The sequence below is a fragment of the Mugil cephalus genome, chromosome 13 (genome assembly GCF_022458985.1).
Source record: "Mugil cephalus isolate CIBA_MC_2020 chromosome 13, CIBA_Mcephalus_1.1, whole genome shotgun sequence".
Lineage (NCBI taxonomy): Eukaryota > Metazoa > Chordata > Actinopteri > Mugiliformes > Mugilidae > Mugil > Mugil cephalus.
The window spans coordinates 24,396,407-24,416,500 of record NC_061782.1 but is presented as its reverse complement, the minus strand read 5'-3'; the positions used below and the strand labels follow the sequence as shown (position 1 = coordinate 24,416,500).

General features: G+C 41.1%; 1 protein-coding gene across 5 annotated transcripts in view; it reads left to right on the top strand.

The window, feature by feature from the left end:
- The window catches only part of atrnl1a (attractin-like 1a), a 266,309-nt gene that overhangs the window by 153,143 nt on the left and 93,072 nt on the right, over positions 1-20,094 (top strand). For all 5 annotated transcript variants that reach the window (XM_047602954.1, XM_047602956.1, XM_047602955.1 and 2 more), the window contains one exon: positions 6,650-6,728. In XM_047602954.1, the coding sequence (XP_047458910.1) occupies positions 6,650-6,728 (79 nt within the window). The remainder of the gene's footprint in view (positions 1-6,649; positions 6,729-20,094) is intronic.

The window sequence follows — 20,094 nt, the reverse complement described above, 5'->3', positions numbered from 1 at the left end:
TTGGTTGAATGAAAACCACATGCTTCTAAACCTCACTGAGAGTCACAGGGACACAATTTAAAATGTGTGCTGAAGTGACATACGGTTCCTTGCCCCATGAAGGTTTAAACTAGATTAATGTGTCTGAGTCTTTGGTATCATTGGTGCCATATAGGTTGTAAGTCCAGTGTAGCTGTACCCTACACTGTAGACCAGTTGAGCCTAATACATCGTTGGGTAGTTTGGGTAGATTGCGTGCCACTGAAAATATGTTGCTCTTCTTAGTATAATAAAAACAAAGATGGACAGAGCTTTTAGCACAGTAGCAACAATTAATATAACTTTGGGTTTATATATATGTAGGGAGATCACTTTTACTTTGTCACTGTAAAAGTGGACTGTGATATAATTCTATAAACCCCAACGCATAAAATGAATGAATAAATAAATAAATAAATTCATTAGCTCCAGCCAACATGAGCTGCTCAGTTTGAACCACACAGGAAAGCTCGACAGAGCTGACTAACCACCAGCTAGCTTTGTAGCGATGTAATCACTGATGATGACGGCACGCCAGCTCACAGGTATCAGTGCCCACAGCTATAAGCTACAGTGTGGATCCTGCGTAGATCCATTGCAGAGGAGTAAATCAAGCTTTAATCAGAATGTGTGTGCCACAATGATGAGGAAAAAAGACTGAAAGGAAAGATGTGTGTTTTCTCAGCTAATATGTTAATGCCTGTCTTTGTTTTGTTTTTTTTTGGAAATTCTCTCATATGATGTGTTATTAACCCTAACGAGGAAAATCTGTTTACTTTTCCGTGACTTTTAAAGTGGGATTAGTCTCCTTACAGTCCCTGTGTGTTTAAGGCAAATCAAAGCTTTTGGTTAGTCCTGTTTAAACACTGAGAAAGTCAACACTGCCCTCATCATGTTGGAGAATCCGTCAGCTTCTCCTCAATATTTAGCAATTAATTTAGTAATTGGGCAATTACGTGTTCCAAAATCAATTTGGCGAAGCAAATTAGCTGCATATAAACGCATTTTGAAAGCGATAGGTTGGCCTCTAGTGCCGCCTGAAGAATTGTTCGGCTTCATTAATGACGCGGTTTGACAGGGAATCAAATCTGAAAAACGTGAAGCAGAATGGAAGCTGGCAGCGCAAACACAAAGGCAGGAGATAGAAGATGAAATTCTCAAATGCTGCTGAATGAAACGATGCTCTAGAAACAGCTGAGCTGACAGCCTCATTTCATTATTTTAGTGTTTATTTGCACAACGTCATTTTAAATCTAATATGAAGTTACAATAGCCCACAAATGATCGAATTTTAGTTGGAGAAATATTTTCAAAAATGAAGTCCAGCTGCTGTGCTGTGGTAAAAATCTTCCCTCAAAAGTTGAAAATCTCTCTCCCCGTCTCACCCTCCCTCATCCGCCGTCCTCATCTCTGAATGTAGACGAGAAAAAAGGAAAATGGCCATAATTAAACTGCATTTATGTGTCTGCTCTCCACAATCTCAGATGCTAATTGGTGACACTGCAGTTCAGCTTTGTCCAATTACTCCGGCTCTCGCTGGCTTGATTAGCAATCACTTTTTCTCTCTTTTCCCCAAAACAGCAGAGGAGCTACTCAGCACTAAGTGGCTCATGAGACTCCCCAAACTCGCCCACTCCTTCTTCTCTCCAAATGACCATCAACATTCATTGACTGCAGCGTTCTTTGTGGAGGTTTTAGTCTGTTTGATCAAATATCTTTCATTTCCCTAATCTGTCTCGGGTTTTTGAGTTCCTTCATTTGCAACAAATTGGCACTCAGAGGGCTTCACTCCGGTATGCAAGCTTAGTGGTGATTATTTTATCTTTACATTTTACAGAGAATCAAATGATAATAAAGTGCAGACAGATAAAACAGTGACAAACGAAGCGTCTTTTAAGTATTGTCCTAAAGCCGCCTTCAAATGGAGCTCATGGGCTCGTGGTTATGACATGGCAAGTCGAGCGCAGAAATGTTCAGCGTTCAAGTGGTAACTGTTGGCAACTAGAAGCCACTGAGGCTGATGGGGAGAGAGCAACAAGTTACAATGCATTTTCAGTAAGAGCTGGATATGAAGCGACCATCTGCCACTGGTTGCTACATGTTGGGCAAGTTACTTCAAAAATGTGATACACTATTAATTACCTGTTACTGTCATTTCAAAGTAAGTAGTTACATTATAATATTACTGTATTTGAATTGTAAGACATTACAATATCTTTGCATTATTTTTAAGTTACTTTCACCAAAATATGGGTTCTGTGTAGATCTTACTGCATCCAGTGTAGCTCATTTACACATTTAGTAGAAGGTGATGTGGATTGGCATAATGACTGAGCCGTTTTGGTTACTAGCTTAATGTTAGCGTGGCATCACGCTAAATGTTTCCTTAAATTACTTGTACTATTTTGGGAGGTAGAGGGATGTTTTGGTTTCTCACGCAAAGTACATTTGACTGTAATGTTCTGAGCATCCTGTTCTCTGACGAACAAAAATAATGAGCATATGTCCATCTCATGATTGTAGAGTCCGACAGATGCAGTCAGCTGCTCTCTAACAGGAAGCAAACATTTACACAGATTTTTTTCTCCTCTGCTAATCTCAAATTTGTATAAAAACACACAACTTAACTTTGGGTTTAAAATCCATTGTAACGTGTGTTACTGCCACTTGTCGCCAACACCAACTCCAATCGCATTATCTGGGTGTCTCAATCGGATAATGAGAACTCCGATTTTAATCGGAGTAACGTGTTTACATGCACTTAAGTTCACCTGTTATAGTCTGTTTAAGGCAATAATTTGTTTTTTTTCACCTGCATGTAAACACACTGATTGTTGCCCTCAGTGCTCACCTCCTTGTAGCTTTTGTCGCCTGTAGTGTGAAAGCACTCTAACAATTACCAAGCTAACAACGGTGTTACTTCATGCAACATTTTCCATATTACCAGGACTAAATTACAGTATGTTAGCTTTCCATTCATGTGATAAAACAAATACCAGGGTTCCAGATATTATTATACAGGGTTACACATACCACAAGATGTAGCTGTTCTAGTATACTTTACTTGTTAATCAAAAAAAAAAAAAAGAAGAAAAAAATCTGATTCAAATCAATTTTGTTTTGGAAGACCCAATAACAATCCATAAAATCCTGATGGTGTGGTGGTGTGGTGGTTAGCACTGATGCCTCGCAGCAAGAAGGTTCCGGGTTTGAATGCATCGGCCTCAACTGTATGTGGAGTTTGCATGTTCTCCCTGTGTCTGTGTGGGTTCTCTCCAGGTACTACAGCTTCCTCTCACCTTCTAAAGACATGCTCCTTAGGGTAACTGGTGATTCTAAATTGTTTGTCTCTCTGTGTTAGCCCTGTGATAGACTGGAGACCTGTCCAGGGTCTACCCTCCTCTCACCCAGCGACAGCTCGGACAAGCTCCAGCAAACCCGTGACCCTCTAGAGGGCAAGTGGTTATAGAAGATGAATGAATGAATGCTGTTTCCTGCCTTGCTGTGGTCTCATGCAACAAATCATGCGAGACGGTGCAACAGGATTCATATGTGAGGGTAATCCAAAACATCAAGCCTAAAAGCTGACATACTCCAACAGTATGACGACAGAAAAGAGCTGCACAAAAGTAAAGATATACAAAAGATGTGAAATCAGAGGTAACATATTGTGGAAAACCACAAATCTCTGGAACCAGGGACAACATTAGTAAAGTAAAACAGTTTGGAAACTGAAGCGACTCCCAATGAATCAACATTTAATCAGCTTAAATTAGGACCCTGTGAATTGTTCCAAACTGATTCAGGGAATCAGCAGTGATACCCAGTTCTGCTTGTGAACATGTCCCCATTTGGTGGCAACAATATTTGACTTTGTCCACCGATCTTTGAATTGATTAGTTGATCCCTTCATATGTGGATCATCTGTTTTCAGGACGCAGGTGCACTGATTTTCTTTGGATGTTAAGTATCTTTGTGACTGTGAGGCGTTTAGCTGGTGTGATGCTGACCCTCTGAAACGTGACTGGCAGCCTCTCTCTCAGGACTTGAGGCCTGTGGCTTCTCTGAGTTGATTCGCTGCTTGTTGCAGATGGAAACCTGTTTCCGATTGTGTGTGCTATCTGTGGTTCATGTTCGGCGAAGAGCTTATTGATTTTTTTCTTTTTTTTTTGTGCCTCTGCCTGCTGGGGTCCAGATGTTCCATTGTGACTGGCCGTGCTCGTGTCATATGAATTGTGCTTTTGCCATTTTTATTTTCCGTTTGTTCAAACCTACCTACACCACTTAAAGAGCGGAAACAGAATCTCGTGTTCACGCTCCCTCGCGTTCTTACACGTCCCCTGTTGTTTAATCAGTTCGATTTCCTCTTACCTGTGGCTGAATGGTCTTAAACCTAAACCTATCAAGAGGCTCAGCGGAGTGTTAACAAACCTACAGAGCTGCTCCTCCATCCTCACTCTATCCTCCCTCCTCCTCCCTCCTCTTTCCTAATGCCTCTGTAATAGCGACAATTAGCCACCCCACTCCATTGGTTAGATTGCTCAGCTCAGGCCCTGTGGCCCATTAATGGTGAGCTGCGGTAAAACAGATTGAATGGGGAATCTTGGGCCTGATTGGATTTGAATCCCAGCCAGCGGAGGGGTTTTTAGAATTTACTGGATGGAAAATCATTGCGCCGTGTTTGTCTTTGCTTTAATTGTTCTGGGGAATGGAGGTCTGTGCGTATCAGGTGTCTGGCCCAGTGTGTCCATGAAGACGTCAACAGTGTGCTGGCACAAAAGGGAGAAAGTATTTCGAAAGAAATCTTTAGTTTTTGCCCAACAGGATTCTAGACAAAGGGAGCGATAAGAATGCTGAAGCCGGAAGATTTTCATGTTGCAGCAATGAGCATCTTGTCCTCATCACCGGAGGGGATTTCCTGGTTGTGTTTCTGAATGCAGCCGAGAGGTCGACAGTGGATTGAAGAGGCCATGACTGCAGCCTCTTTAGCGTTCTGCCTCTGAAAATGTCACGCTCATTACAACACTAATACCATTTACACTGTTGGGCGTGCACTGACACACATACAGACAGAGGATTGTTCTGGAGCTGCTGTCCTCAGCACTTTCTCAGGGACTTCCTGTTGTTAAGTCTTTGGGTGCGCTTGTTTTGAGTTCTTGTCAGAAGTTCTTTTTGAGAGAGGAGCTTTGTGTTTGGCCAAATAACTTTGCCCCCAAGGCATTGAACTTTAAAACCAAATGTGTGTGTCTGTGTGTGCGTGAGACCTTGTCCTTTGTTAGAGAGCATCATGTCTCACGTTGACCTCTCGCTACCCTCCGCTGTCCTAAAATCCCCAGCTGCCTATGGTCACTGCGGTTTTGTATCTCGCTGCAGATTCCTTGAGAATTTCTCCCTCCTTTTGTCATCTTTGCTCCCCGGAAACCGGAGCTGGAGGCCAGTAAATTAGTGTGAAGATACTGCTCTGTGATTATATTGTGGTTGTGTGAGGTTTTTTTCTGCTCCTCTAGGAACTACAAAGACTAATACAGGAAGAAAATACACGCCATTTAAGTGATGTTATCTTCAGAGACCAGTTATATAATGGGAATGAAACTGCATAAATACTGTGAGATACACTGAGGCATTCTAAAAACCCCAATTAAAAAGTAAACCATGAGCATGGAAATATGTGATTGAGGATGTTCACTCCCTTAACATTATGACTGTGTTTAGAAGTAGTGAACGCTTTAGCATTTAATGTACAAAGTGTGTATTACAAACTTATGTGGGCTACTGTAAACTGCCATCCTGAAAGAAGCTCATGGTGAGAATTGAACTGAACCGGCCCTTTTCCTGGCGTCTTTAATTTGACTAAAAGATTTTGAAATCCTTTGTGCTGACTGTTTAGCTAGAACTAGAAGAAAAAAAACTCTCATCTTAAGTGACTCATGGCTAGAGAAATATTATGACTTGAATTGGCACAAAACTCTGAAATACCCAGTCCAAGTAATTAGCTACAATACTAATGCACTGGACGCTCAAAGTCGCTTTGCATTTGATACATTATTCATCTGCTCACACAGTCACACCCTAGTGGTGGTGAACTACCTCAGTAGTCACAGCTGCCCTGGGGCAGACTGATGGAAACGTGGCTGCCGATTCACACCAACCTTTCAGTTACTGGATGACCGCTCTCCCTCCTGAGCCACTGCTGTGTATGAAGAGGTTCAGTGGTAAATTAACTTCCTCTAAAACCTCGTTTTGGGACGAGCCATCATCCAATCAGATCTTAAAATGACATTAGAAAGCTAACCTTAGCGAGAGATCTGCTGGTTTCTCTCTGGTTGGAATAAATCCATTGCTCTGAACATGTTTGCTCCACGCGGGGTAAACATCAGGTGACTTGATGAGTTTCCAAGAGGTACAAAGACAAGCAGCTGCTTGAAAAGATGATCGAAGCCAGAATGCACATGGGTAGCAATGTTAAAAACTTGGAAACATCTTCACCTATTTTATCAATTCAGTGTGAAAGAAGTGAAGTTCTTGCTCTCCTGTTAATTTCTTCTCATTCTTTCTCATTTCTTGAAGGTTGAACACGTGTACGTAAGCATTGACTTTGGACTGATTGTCTTCATGTCTCTCCTCTCTCAAGCTGTTTCCTGTCGCTGCTGCTGGTGGCCGCTGTGGTTTGGAAAGTCAAGCAGACCTGCTGGGCCTCACGGCGTAGAGAGGTAGGACACGGCCGTGCTGTGTTGTTTGCATGTGTTGTAGGCAGGCCTACATTTGCACACAGTACATGTGGAGCGTTGTCAAGCTGCTAAATAAGCCGCTTTATGCAGCCTCCACAACCAAGACAATCGTAACACCCCTCTCATTCCACCCACCACTAGTGAGGGGTGGATTAATGTCATGAGTCCTGAAAGAGGGGGGAAAAAAAAGATCTCTTTGCTTAAAGAGCGTTGCCGTGACGATAAACAAGGCCATTCCCCTTAATTAGTGCTCCTCATGAACCAATTAACTCAGACGAAGTGATGCTAAACGAAGTGGAATGGAGTGATATATCACTTAAAGCGCCAACAGATGCCGCATCATTTCATATTTACTCCTGACCGTCCTGCGTACACACACACACACACGAAAACCCAATTTACACCCAGAATCATTTCACCAGCTCCGCTCCCTGACATGTTTCGTGTCTATTCTCTCTTCAGTAATAACCCATTCTCTGCACTTATTTTCCAGCGTTTTGTGTTTGTGTCACCAGGGACGAATCAGTGCTGGTTATGAGCAGCCATGATAATAGTCTGTTGTTATTGGTGTAATCCACCCATGTTCCACAGGGAACTATTGTGCTTAAATACACTTGTTGTTTTCAGTAGGTCATTATGCTGCCTGCTGCTTTCATGTGTAAATGAACTTCCAGGGTTTAAATGATGGCGACATGTTGTGTTACTTTTGTGGCGTCTGAAAAAAAAAGAAAGGAAAAAGAAAATTGGCTTGAATGAGGGGGATTTGTAATCTGCTTAAGTGGTGTAAACTTCACTCCGAGGGAAGTTGTTGTTCTGGTTTTTGTGAAATTGACTTAGTGCCTGGATATAAAGAAGCACAGCAACAAATACGCAGCAATACAGTAAACTCATTGTTTTTGGTTTTATAGATTTTTACCCTCCAGATTACAAGTTATTGGTCGGTTTGTTGTTCGTTTGTGATGAGGAAGACAAAATGCAAAACAAGCCACTGGATCTATTTTTTAAAAACCATTTTGTTCAGTTTTTAATCAATCAAAATAATCAGACGCCCTCTACTGCTGATCGATAGAATGATGTTAAGCGTGCGGCTATTTGTTCTCTCACAGTGACAAACTCATACTGACTCAGTTTCCTCCAGGTCTTCTGTCAGCCGATAACTTTCCCGTTCAGGTTTCCTCTCTGCACTGTTTCCAGATGTGGACGTCATCTCTCCACAACTGCACACCTCTGACAAACCCTCTGCTCTACCTACATAACATCAAACACACAAGAGCCCTGGCCACATATAAAGTGTTCCGCTTTTCTCCCATCTCCCATCCCCTGCAGCTGACAGTTGGTCTCTAGTGGATGTTGGAGGCTCTGGTTGCCTAGGTAACTCTCTTGTATATTTCCTAGTGAAAGAAGCAGTAGAATGAAAACATTGCTGGTGTATAGACCCCTTCATGGCCTACGTCACTATGATGTCACAATGACAGCTGGAGGCAAAACAGAGGGAAGCTTGAGGCAAACACTGTCACTTTCAACCATGAAAATATCATCTTCCTGTATTTTTGGGGCCAAAACCAAAAAATCGAAAACACTAACTTGAAGTTTTATCACATACCAGCCACTGCCAATTGTAGACAACTTTGGTTTGAGGAGAAATGCGTACACTTCATATCAGGTTAGATATGTGTAATATGTGTAATATGTCATGTGTGGTCACTTTCAACCTGGATAACATTACGGGTTAGACTAAATCATGACTGAAAACACGTGAAGTTAATGCTTGTTTAGGGGATTCTTGTTACGTGTTAATGCTAATGCTAACTGCTAGGTAACACAACATTAGCTGTGTGTTTCAAGGGTGCCAAAGCAGAAGTTGCATGTACTAGTTACCCTCCCCACTTCTTCTAATGTCTTTGTTTGAGACACGTCACTTTATGAAGACAGACCAGACTTCATCCCCTCTGTGTCCTCCTTTGGTTAAATCGTCCATGCAATAAGTGAGGTGTAGGGGAGTGTAGGGGTCATTGAATGTTGTCCCATCAGTACAAGTCAACTGTTTAAAACACTCATGGTCTCAGACAGTGGGTGTATTCATATATTCTCTAAAATATGCGTCCATGTGTGCTAAAACAGTCCATTGATATATGCTGACTGCTGTTTACAAGCTATATTGCTTTGCATCCAGTTAGGCCCCGCCCCTCAAAACATGAAGGGGTCTGTAGACAGAGCTAACTGTCTGTGAGCGTGGTACCTTTAGTGGTAGGAACCAAAGTTGTGGACCAAGCTGTCCTTTAGTTAAACCTTTTTTACTTGGACCTGAGTGTGTGGCGGTCTTCTCATTTTTCAATGCCTCAAACGTCAATCAGCTGTATCAGTCCACTCCAAGTTGCTATTAGTTTAATTACCTGTTCACGTTTCTCCAGAGATTTTTTTCCCCCATCATCACAACCGCAGTTTTTTCTTACCAGTCCACGTCCTCCTCCCCACATCACTGCTGCTGTCTTCCTTTGTGTACGTCTCGCGTAAGTCAGCTGGTGATAATCGCTATTGAAAAGCAATAACACACAACTACGATTAATATTGAGCTTGAATCCGCCAAGATGTCCCATGTTGCTCTGCACCATCATGTGTAGAAGTCCATATTTTATCACATTTTTCAGTTATCAGTTTGATGTCATATGAACGTGTTTACACTTTGTGTTGTTGCCAGAAAATCCATCCAGGGCAGGTTCAAAGTTGTTTGTCGGAGCAATAAATATTTTATAATGTGCTAAATGAAAGCTATAATATTGGCTCGCGTTCTTTTCTGTTCTTTCTTGCTAAATGAAAGCTATAATATTGGCTCGCGTTCTTTTCTATCTATATTTGAACACCCAGTTTTTTGTGTATTTGTGTACTCAGGTGTGTGCGTTTCCAGCGCTGTGATTGATTGATACATGCATGTATGTGTGTTTAGCCACCTGTGACCCGAGCAGAGCGCTGTTTGTTTAGTCTTGTTTCCTCAGTAGTGATGAACAGTGTTCTGGCTGTCTGCAGGCTGCTCGCCACTCGGCTACATTATTCATGAGAGCTGGTCTCACATCACAGCAGAGCCGCAGTGCTGCATTCACTGTTGGTTTGTTTATTTCTGCTTCCTGTTTCTCCGTCTCTCTCTTTCACTCTCTGAGTCTCCGCCGTTCTTCCTTTAACATCTCTTTAAACAACCATGGATCTAATGAATGGAAAGCTATTCCCTTGATGGAGAAATTATCACTGGAAGAACCAGCAATTATGTACAGTTGTTGCAATATAAAGCCAGTTACTTTTTTGCCGCATAATTAACTCATCTCATTTGACAGAAGGAGGCAAATGGAACGCCCTCAGAATGTGATCTCTCACTGCAGGGCAGCCTGAGCAGCAGCTGACTGAAGAGAGAGGAGGAAACCTTTTGTAGATTTTGCTGAGCAATGATACTCTGAGCCAGCCTCAGAGGGAGACGTGACATTTCAGAAATTCATTTGTTTACATTCGTTACATTACAGCAAATCTCTTCCTGGATTTATCCTTTAGTTACTCTGAAAATGTCACTGCTGCTGTAAGCTAGTGAGTTACAAACTATGCCAATGACAGAATCCCTTTAATATTTCTTTTTACCCAGGTTCACCTGGTCTTTTTGGGGGGGTTTACAATAAAAGCAATGATAAATGAATTTGGTGGGGTATAGGGTTAGCTTAGCTCCTGGTGGTGCAAACAAAAAGTTTAGAAGTGAATAAATAAGAGAGGGAGGAAATATCTGTCCATCTGTGCTCTGAACAGAGAGTCTCCTATAGGTGGAACACATGAAATCAAATACTGGTGGATGGAGAAACCAAACTGAGCATGTCAGGAAAACACTTCCTTTATGTTCGTGCAGCCTCTTGCAATAATAGTGGTGATAAAAAGAAGAAAAAAAATCACATTTCATTCATTTGACGAATGTGCCAATTGTCTTTATCTTTGACCTTGGATGTTATAGGCCTTATGGTGCCTTCAAATGGAGCAGTCACATGTTAAGTTCATGTGGTAACATCAGGCTAACCCAGGCTAACAGTTTGGAAAGCTTATAGTCAAAACAGCATAACGGCGTAATGGAAGACTTCCCTCAGAAACATGCAGTTACAATGTTTCCCCCAAAATTTGATGAGCCCCTGGCATCTGTAGCACCTAATTATGATGCTATTCCAACCATTAAAAAAAATATTTATACAGTATATGGCACATAAATTAAGAGCATGCATTGGGGAGCATTTGGGGAGACTATGCCGGAGAAAATTAGACCCTGGCAGGCAGTCAGAGTATTAACATTGTATGGGAAACACTATATTACCAGGAAAGTGCTATATGACTATATCACTATATATATATATATATATATAACCTTTCCATCCTCCTCCACTGTTTCTGAAGACACCAGTAAACATGTCCCAGTCAGACGTTTTGATGTGTGTTTCCACACATGAGGTAGTGAAGAGGAGACCCTCCATATGTGATTGGGATTTTATTATGGGGCGTGATTCAAATGGTACTTAGAAAAATATACGTCTGCAAGCAACTGGACAGTCCTTCAACCAATTAGAGTATGTATGCATCATTAAGCGACTCACTCACTCCCGACAAATGCCTTAACTGCTCTTAGATGTTGGTCCTTTAAGGGTATTTCATTGTCAATATCTTTTACGACTGATGTGACCGAGGACTCTAAACAGGTCACTTCTCCAACAGCAGCCATTTTGTTGCAAACAGGTTCTACTCCACGGTGCTCAGATGACGTGCATGACAGTAATTTGATTTACTTACGTTGCACCACCAAGTGAGAATCAAATGATACTAATCAATAGAGAGATTTAATTTTCTGCTGATTTAGTTGGAGCTGAACTCATTATTGAAGAGAGAACCTACTGTTGTCAGGTTCCTCAGGAGGAGGGATGGTCTGATATGGTCTGATTGATCTAACATATAAATAGCGCTCTTGTAATAAACAGGAGCTGTTACTGATGGTCAGTTTATGTGCTGTTGAAACTGGATGTGATTTGTGCTGAATGTCACAGTAAATATAGTAACAAGCTGTAACAGTTGAATATTTTATCTAATGTTTTCACTGACACGATCACCACCAGATAGGCTTCAAAATCAAAGAATTTTAATCTTATCAATTATTTTTGGGGTGGCCTATTATTCCTTTGTTTAACTTAACTCCGACCGTTAAACTTCCATGCCTTTATTCAAATATTTTATCTGCGACACATTCCACATTCCATATAATGACACATTTCAACTTGAAATCTATAAATGAAGAAACCATTTCAACTGTTACCTAACAGTACTTTTCATTGTTCATTGCAGATGTATTTAGGATAGGTGTTTTCAGTTATTTGCAAAGATAGTCAAGTATGATGTGTCTTCAGTAGCTTGTTCTTATCACAATATAAAATTAAACTATATGATTGATCTGCTGAAGGTGACTTCCACCCACATAGCGCTAAATCTACAGTTTAATAATGTTGATTCTTGTTTTCAGTTGGTAAGTTAATCCACTGATAAAAAATATTCTATTGATTATTTTCTGAGTTGTCAATTAATCCTTTGGTTAATGACCCAAAAAGTGCTGAAAAAAAGCAACTGGACTTGTTGACTTTAGAGAAGATGTTTCACCACTCATCCAAGCAGCTTCTTCAGTTCTAAGGGACTGGTGGAAAGTTTGAGGTTTGGGAAAGTCTGTGGGTAAAACCCATCAGAAACGTGCTTGACCAGAAACTAGTGCGACTAGTGTCCGTCCTCTTTCCCCATGAATGATGCCCTAAGGAGCCATTGTCCATCAGAGCCTCAAGGTGTGAATGGTGTTGAAACTGACAGAAGTTAAAACTGTATTGTAAATTGATGGCAGGTTAAATCTGAGTCCACCTCCTCTCCTCAGGGAAAGTTTCTCCAAGTGGACATAGATGGCTTCCTTTACTCCTCTGTCAAACCATTTGAGTGTCCTTTGTCCACTGTGTCGTTCCCTGATGAGCTGGCTCTCCTGTTGGAGCATATGTTTGTGGATGGCTTGTTTGGTTTCTTCCTTTCGACCTCGGTGTTTTGTCTTTGGGGTGGACCAGTTTTTGTCTAAGTGCATTAACCAGGTTTGAGAAGAACTGGAATCCAATGCTTTCTGAAAACTCTCCTGAGTTTCTCCTATGCACCAGCTACCTAAGGGATGACGATGTTCTACCTCTTGTACTCCTCCCTATCGTTTTTGGGATATCTCCTTAAGCCTTTGACAAAAGCCCGGTTAGGATATCCACACCTTGAGGGTTTATTTGATGTGTTTTTCCTGCTCCTCCTTTCCCTCCAGTCTTGTGGGCTGCTGAAGGGCTCTGATGACACCTAGCTTGTGTTGCAGGGGGTGGTGGGAGGTTAACTACTACAACTACTTGACATCTATAAATAAAGAACTCAGTGGCTCACTGGGGGCAGTTTCAGTGTTTGGTTTTTGTTGTTGTTGTTGTTGTTTTTGAGTGTGCAACTTCTTCTCTTTTGTTATTTTGACACTGATGCTGCTGACTTGTGTATTTGTGGTGATAATACTGGCAGATCTGTGGGGATGCTTGTGTATAGTGGGAAACTATTTCAGGTAAAACTTAACTCTGTGTTCCACAAAAATCAGCATATATACATAACTGTCATCATTAATGGCATCAGTGCTGCGTTGCTGCCCTACTACCAATGCCGTAGTTACAGCAAATAAAGGATTATATAGCTCAGTTGTTTAGCTGAGTTGATGCATAACTGCCACATATGATAAGTTTGTGGCAGCCATTGCGACCCTGTTTTGTTGTTGTGTGTGTCGCTCAATGTGACAATAGACATGACTGCAGCTGCTTTGAAGTCAGGGCTATGAGAATTAGCTTTGAGACGTGATCTGAAAAAAAAAACTATCACTGCGGCATCACCCTGGCAGGTGGTCTGTTTCACTTCTACCACCTATAGACGCAGCATCCAGATCTGCAGCACAGCTTCACGCTACGAGCCTCATGTTCAACTCACCAGGGTTTACCGAGACGTAACACACAAAGAAGCTTTGTGCTGAGGCATTATAAAAAAAGCATTTAATAAGCGTCAGTGGCGTCAGGTTGTAAAATTAAGAAAAAAAAAAAGACTGTGAAGAATCATCTGTTCACTGTTCTCTCTCTGCTGCGCTCTCCAGAGAGCTGGTCCAGTGGGGAACCACAGCAGAAGGTGAAAATGGGATCTTTTCACTGTTAATTATGGATCACAACCAGCCACGAGACTACAGAGAAAACTGGATATTAATAGAACCACAGTTTTATGTTAATTGCTTTTTCTCATACTTTTTTTTTTATATAACCAACAATCATTTTTGGATATGAGATCAAACAATCAAGAGCTACTTTGAAATTCTAATGCTGATGTGCAGAGACTGGCTGCGCACCATGTCTCTGGTTTGCTCTAATAGGGTTGCTCCTCTGAAGACTTTGTGTTTGTGCGTCTGCGTGTTGTGTTGTGCTGGGTTGCCTTCTATTTGAAATCCACCACCACAGCTGATATGGCCTCTCGACTGGATGAATAAGTCAAAACACAAATGAAAATCCAGAAAGACAGCCAGCCACAAGGACACGGCTCTCCCACCGACTCCCTGCAGATACATTTTTCATCGCCCTGCTCTCTGCAAACCTTGAAGCGGTCAAGTCAAACAAATAATTAAAACTTAAAACACAGCTTTTGTTTCATTATATTTTATTTATTTTTTTGGTGGTATCAGCAGAGCAGAACATTGTTTAATAAATCTGTATGAACATGTGTGCAGTATCCCTGTCACTGAATCCAAATGATGGCTCGAACTGATTGACAGTTCCTTTAAGAAGGCGGCTCAACCAGTCAGCTGAGGAGTTTTAAGCTTGTTTCTGTTGTGACCACACTGTGGGGTTGTAGTGAGAAGGTTTTACAGAGTGATGATGTGGGAGGAGTTATTTCAATCTGAATCACATTCAGCCCAATTTGATCTCAAGCGGCCTGGACCAGTATGAAAATATAACCTATAAGTATCAACAACTCCAAATGACATTAAAAAGTAGGGATGTGCAGTACCACTATTTTTCCTTTCTATCCGATACCAAGTAATACCAAGGCTAATATCCCGATACTGATAACGATACTTTTAGACGTCTACTTGTGTATATGAATGTATGGGAATGTAATGATCTATATCTATAAATCTGCAAATATCAAGACTGAGAATCTGAGCAAATCACACTTAAAAAAAGTCTCTCAAACAAAAACCAAAATGAGAACAGTCACTCTGACTTTCTTTTTGGACCAGGCAGAGTGGTCTTCAGGTTACAACCTGACAGAACTGACAATAGAAGTCACATTCTACATTCTCTATCATTTCTATTTATATGATTTTGTTAAGAAATAACATCATGTTGACATGATCTTCGTGTACATGCTTGTGATGGACACTGTGATGTGTTTGAACTATATACCTGGATATTTCCTGCCTCTCTGAAAACCTGTGTCATAAAAGTGTTAATATTTCTTGTGAAAGTGGACTTGGTATCAATATTTTGACAGGAAGTTTGCGTCGATGGTGTTTCGCACTGTTTTGGTTTTAGCAGGCTGTTGTTTGTAGGCGTTGTTAGCGCGACATGGGTTTGTAGTTCCTGTATAACACATGAAAAACTTTGGATACATGGAGACGTCTTGATTAACTTCTTCTGTTGGCTGAATTCATTGTTGGTTCTTCTGTTATATTTGAAGCAGAACTGATGCTGGAAGAAACAAATCAAACCTCTGCAGTGATTTGCTGTTTTGGGACATGCTAACAGATTTAGTATGTTGTATCAGATGGGTTTAGTTAAATTGGAATCTCAGATCAGAATGAATTTTTATCTGGCTGTAGAAATGGTGTCCATGTAAATGTAGTCACTATAATAAAAATGCTTGTGCAGAGATGATTTCTAAAAAGTAAGACATAATTCAAACTATAATTTCTTAGATTGCCCAAGCTGCTGTTAAGCTTTGTTTGACTGAACAGTAAAGAAAACGGGGGTTTCAAACATCAGTCATTTGCATGTATGTATGAGCATGACTGAACAGTCGCACAGAAGAGCATTCATTTGTGGCTCCAGAATGTGATTATTTATTAATTAATCATCTGAATCCATGAGTAATGCTTCCAAATACGTCAGTGACTCGCGTGTTGTTCTTAGTCACTGCCTCGCCGATGATAAACACTAAGAGCTCTCTGCCACTTCCTATCTGACTGTCTCAACACCAAGCTTCTTTGTTTGCTTATCCTCACATCTCAGGCAGATGCTGCTACACTTCCTTGCTGATGAGTTCAAGACTTTTCACTACTTTACAGCCGTTTTCAGCTTCTGAAGTTGGAGCCCACTCCGAGCAGCTCAGGCTGATTTGACTGAGGGCTGCTGTCGGCTGCCTGCTCCTTCTGACCTCTGCTGCCTCCCCCACTGTTACCACAGCTCCCCTCGCACATTCATTTTCTTAAATTAGATGTTTGCACTCCTCTTGCATGAGGCAATTAACATATTGTGTCATTTTCCCCTACACTCATTAAGGAATTACACTCTGAGATACTCCACTCTAAATTACAGCGGGGTGAGAATTCGGCGCATAATGAATTGAGCTTGATTAAAATTTAAGTTTTAAGGCTGTTTTGTTTGTTTTGGGCTTGTCAGTGCTGCGCTGTAACCAGCGAGCTCATTATTTCGTTGTAAATGCTTTCCTGAGGTATTGTACAGTCTCATTTGTATGGCCTGATGATGAGTAAAGGTATTTAAGTGCATTTTAATGTGAAGATTGCGTCAGAATTATGGTGATACTGAGCCAGAAGACATTTATTAAGTCAGCAAGTGAATATTATTTGAAATTCATACAAACTTATAGAATTATGCAAACTCAGTTTTGAACAAAGCTTTACAGTGTGCTCCTGTTGACTATCCTGTGGCTTATTTTCAAGATGAAGGTTTTTTTTCCCAGTTCTTTTCTTTCATTAAATTTCTTTCTGTTTCCTTGGTCCTGTGGAGGTGATGTTATGCTCCGATTGCTCGTCCCTTGGCAAGCACACACTCCAATATGCAGTCGGAGAGATTAGCCTGTCTGGACCAATGAATGCCAAATCACTTTGTGCATGTGTGTGGTTTTGTGCTTCTGTGTGTCCTGCTCTTTAGCTGGCATTAATCGAGGTGGCAGATTAGTGGAAGAGGTTTAATGTGGCCAAGCGTGGCTGGGTGTCTGTGGATGACCGCTGTTTAAACAAATCAAAGGAACGAGACAAGAGCACACACACACACACACACACACACACACACACACGTTCACGCACATTCACGCCACCATAGTGGCCATATTTTAAGTTCCAACTATAATTTCACATGAGGTCACATTAACAGACAAGCCAAGGCAACACCATACAGCACAGACAGAAAGCTGCAAAATCTTTGATTGATTGACATATATATATATATATATATATGTATACATATATATATATGTGTATTTTTTTCCCCCTCACAAACACCCTATTGTCGCACATGTTTGAAATAAAAAAATAATATTTGAACCTGTGTATTATATGAATATGATAATACTGAATACAAAATGATAATAATAATGTATATTTATCATTTGCACTAGGCTGAGTTTAATATAGAAGACATGTAGGTAGGGGGTCCCTTAATCTCTCCATCAGTTTTTGGGTCCTTGACCTGAAAAATATTAAGACCGTTGCCATTGTATTATACAGTATTTGTTCCACAAAGAGTCAGAGGTATGGACCCTCTGAACATCAACCAGTAGCTACTACTGAAAGATGTGGACGTTGTTTGTCAAGTGATGAGCTCTGATAACATACTATTGGAATTACATTATGAGGTGTTTCATCCAATACAGGGAAAATAATAGCTCTGTGTGCAATTGGATAGTCCTGCAACCAATCACTGCCATTTTGTTGTAAACTATGGGCATTTATCAACATGTGTTATTGTAGTGCACCATCAGTCACTGCCCATGTACTGATCCAGTTTAAAGTGCCATCTGACCAAGTGCAGTCAAAATACCAATATTTGCCCTGTCCATTTTATCAAAGATGCCTCGATAGGTAACTCAGAATGCATTTTCTTTCATTCTTCATCCGGAATGACGTTCACAAGAGTCTGTACTTCAAAAGTGAAATTGTCAAGTCCGAACTGTCAAGTACCCAAGTCCAAAGCTTGTATACTTGCTACTGATCAACAGCCTAATTCAAAGTGTACGACTACATTGCTGTTACTCTTCTGCCCATCAATGCATGCAGCCACCTAACAATTTGACTGTCCCGGTAAATCTTTACTGAGCAAAATCAGTTCCCAGCGGAGCAAAACAACTTTCCGCCACAGAGTGTTGATCTATCTTACAGGCTGTTCACCTCCGGGCCCTGGCCTCAGTGTCAGACCTGCAACACCCTAAACACATAGTGGTGGAATGGTGGGTGGGTCTCAGTAGAACACGTCGAGGATACTCAATCAACACAGAAAACAGAATAACGTCCTGACATTTTCAGTAGTGAGATGTTAGAACATTTGACCTTTAAATGTCTTCTATAAACAGCTTTCCGATTACACAAAATACTGCATCAAAATGGGCATTTTTGTGGATTTTGTTCATACAAAAAACAATGAAACTGTTTCTAAGGTTAAGATACTGCACTGCATTTACTGTTTGCATCTTCCCCAATGTGTATTTTTGCATAAAGTACTTTTGTTTCATTTACATGGACAATATTTCTTTAACCTCCAACTTAAATATAGTGATCTGATAAGATCACAGTCAGGGTGCCTATGCTGACCCTTGTCCACCACTAAAAATACCAGCAGGCTTGTGAGAATCAGAACTGAACCAGGGACCAATGAAAGATGATGAGTGGGTGCATGTGTGTCATTTACCAGTGGAACACATGGCACCAGGATACAGGAAGAAGGCAAGCCAGCAGAGGCAGGAGATGCTTTGGGCAATGATTTGCTAGAAATCCTTGGGTCCTGCATCCATGTGGATGTTAATTTGACATTTACCACCTAGCTAAGCATTGTTGCACACCATGTACACTCTTTCATGGAAACAGTACTCTCTGGTGGGTATTTCAGTAGGACAGTGTGCCCTGCAATAAAGCAAAGATTTTCTAGTAATGGTTTGAAGAGCTCACCAATGAATTTGAGGTGTTGACTTGGTCTCCAAATTCCCCAGATCTCAATTCTATCGAGCATCTGTGGGATCTCGTATCTGACATTTTGTGCCTGTGCCTGTCAACACTGAGTCAACACAAAGACAGTGAAGAAACGAGAGATAAACAATGCTAAATAAAAAGGACTAAGACAAAATGAACATCATAATGAAAAAGGCAGCCCTTAAACTGAATTAAATGCCAAAGAATAAAAATGTGTTTTAAGAAGGGCTTTAAAAACAGGCATTGTCTGGGCCTGCCTAATATGCAGAGGCAAACAGTTCCATGCAGAACACACAACAACAGATCACATGAACACATCAAAAACAAAGCCATCTACTTATTTAGTACAAAGTTAGCTTTAGACTAGTAGCTGCTTCCAAAAGGTGAAGTAGAAACTCTGTCAGACTGACAGAATAAAGAAACAGATTTGCTTTAAATACAAGTTAAAACTTGAAGAAATATTGAATAGTTAATTTAAATAATTGCTTCCTAAAGTTGGCATGAATAACGGTGATTATAATTGTCACTTTAGAAGTTCTGATTAAAAATGATGTTCACACAGATTTGGTACGTTTTACACAGGACACTTTCCTCCTCAGCGTTTGTCTGTTATGTGTTGACAGTACGCCTGGTTTACTGTATTTCATGATGGGCTTTATTTACTGTTATACACCTAAAATACGGATTCCCAGTGCCGCCAACTGTCAGAGGAGCTGAGCAGAAGTCTCAAATAGTGCTCACGCTGTGTTTACCCTCTCGGTGATAATCAGAAAATTTAAAAGCGGGCGCTACGGTAAATGTTAATGATGCTTCGCTGCTATCAGTGCTGCCCAGGTGACCGCTGTCACCATCAGATCCAGATTAGCTGGAAGGTGGTGGCGCTCAGAGAGGAAATCAGCAGCAGCAAACTTCAAAAGCACCGAAATGAGAGAGACAGGACGGGTGGTGGGGGGAGAAAGGCATGGGAAAGGGGAGAGCGAGTGTGTCGGGGATGGTGGGGGCTGGCGGTGTGGATAGTGGGGGATGTTTTGAGGGACACAGCAAGGACATCTCCCGGAGCCATATGGTGGTTGAGATGGTTTTATACGGTTGTGCTTGTCTGTCTGTTCCGTTTAGGGTTTT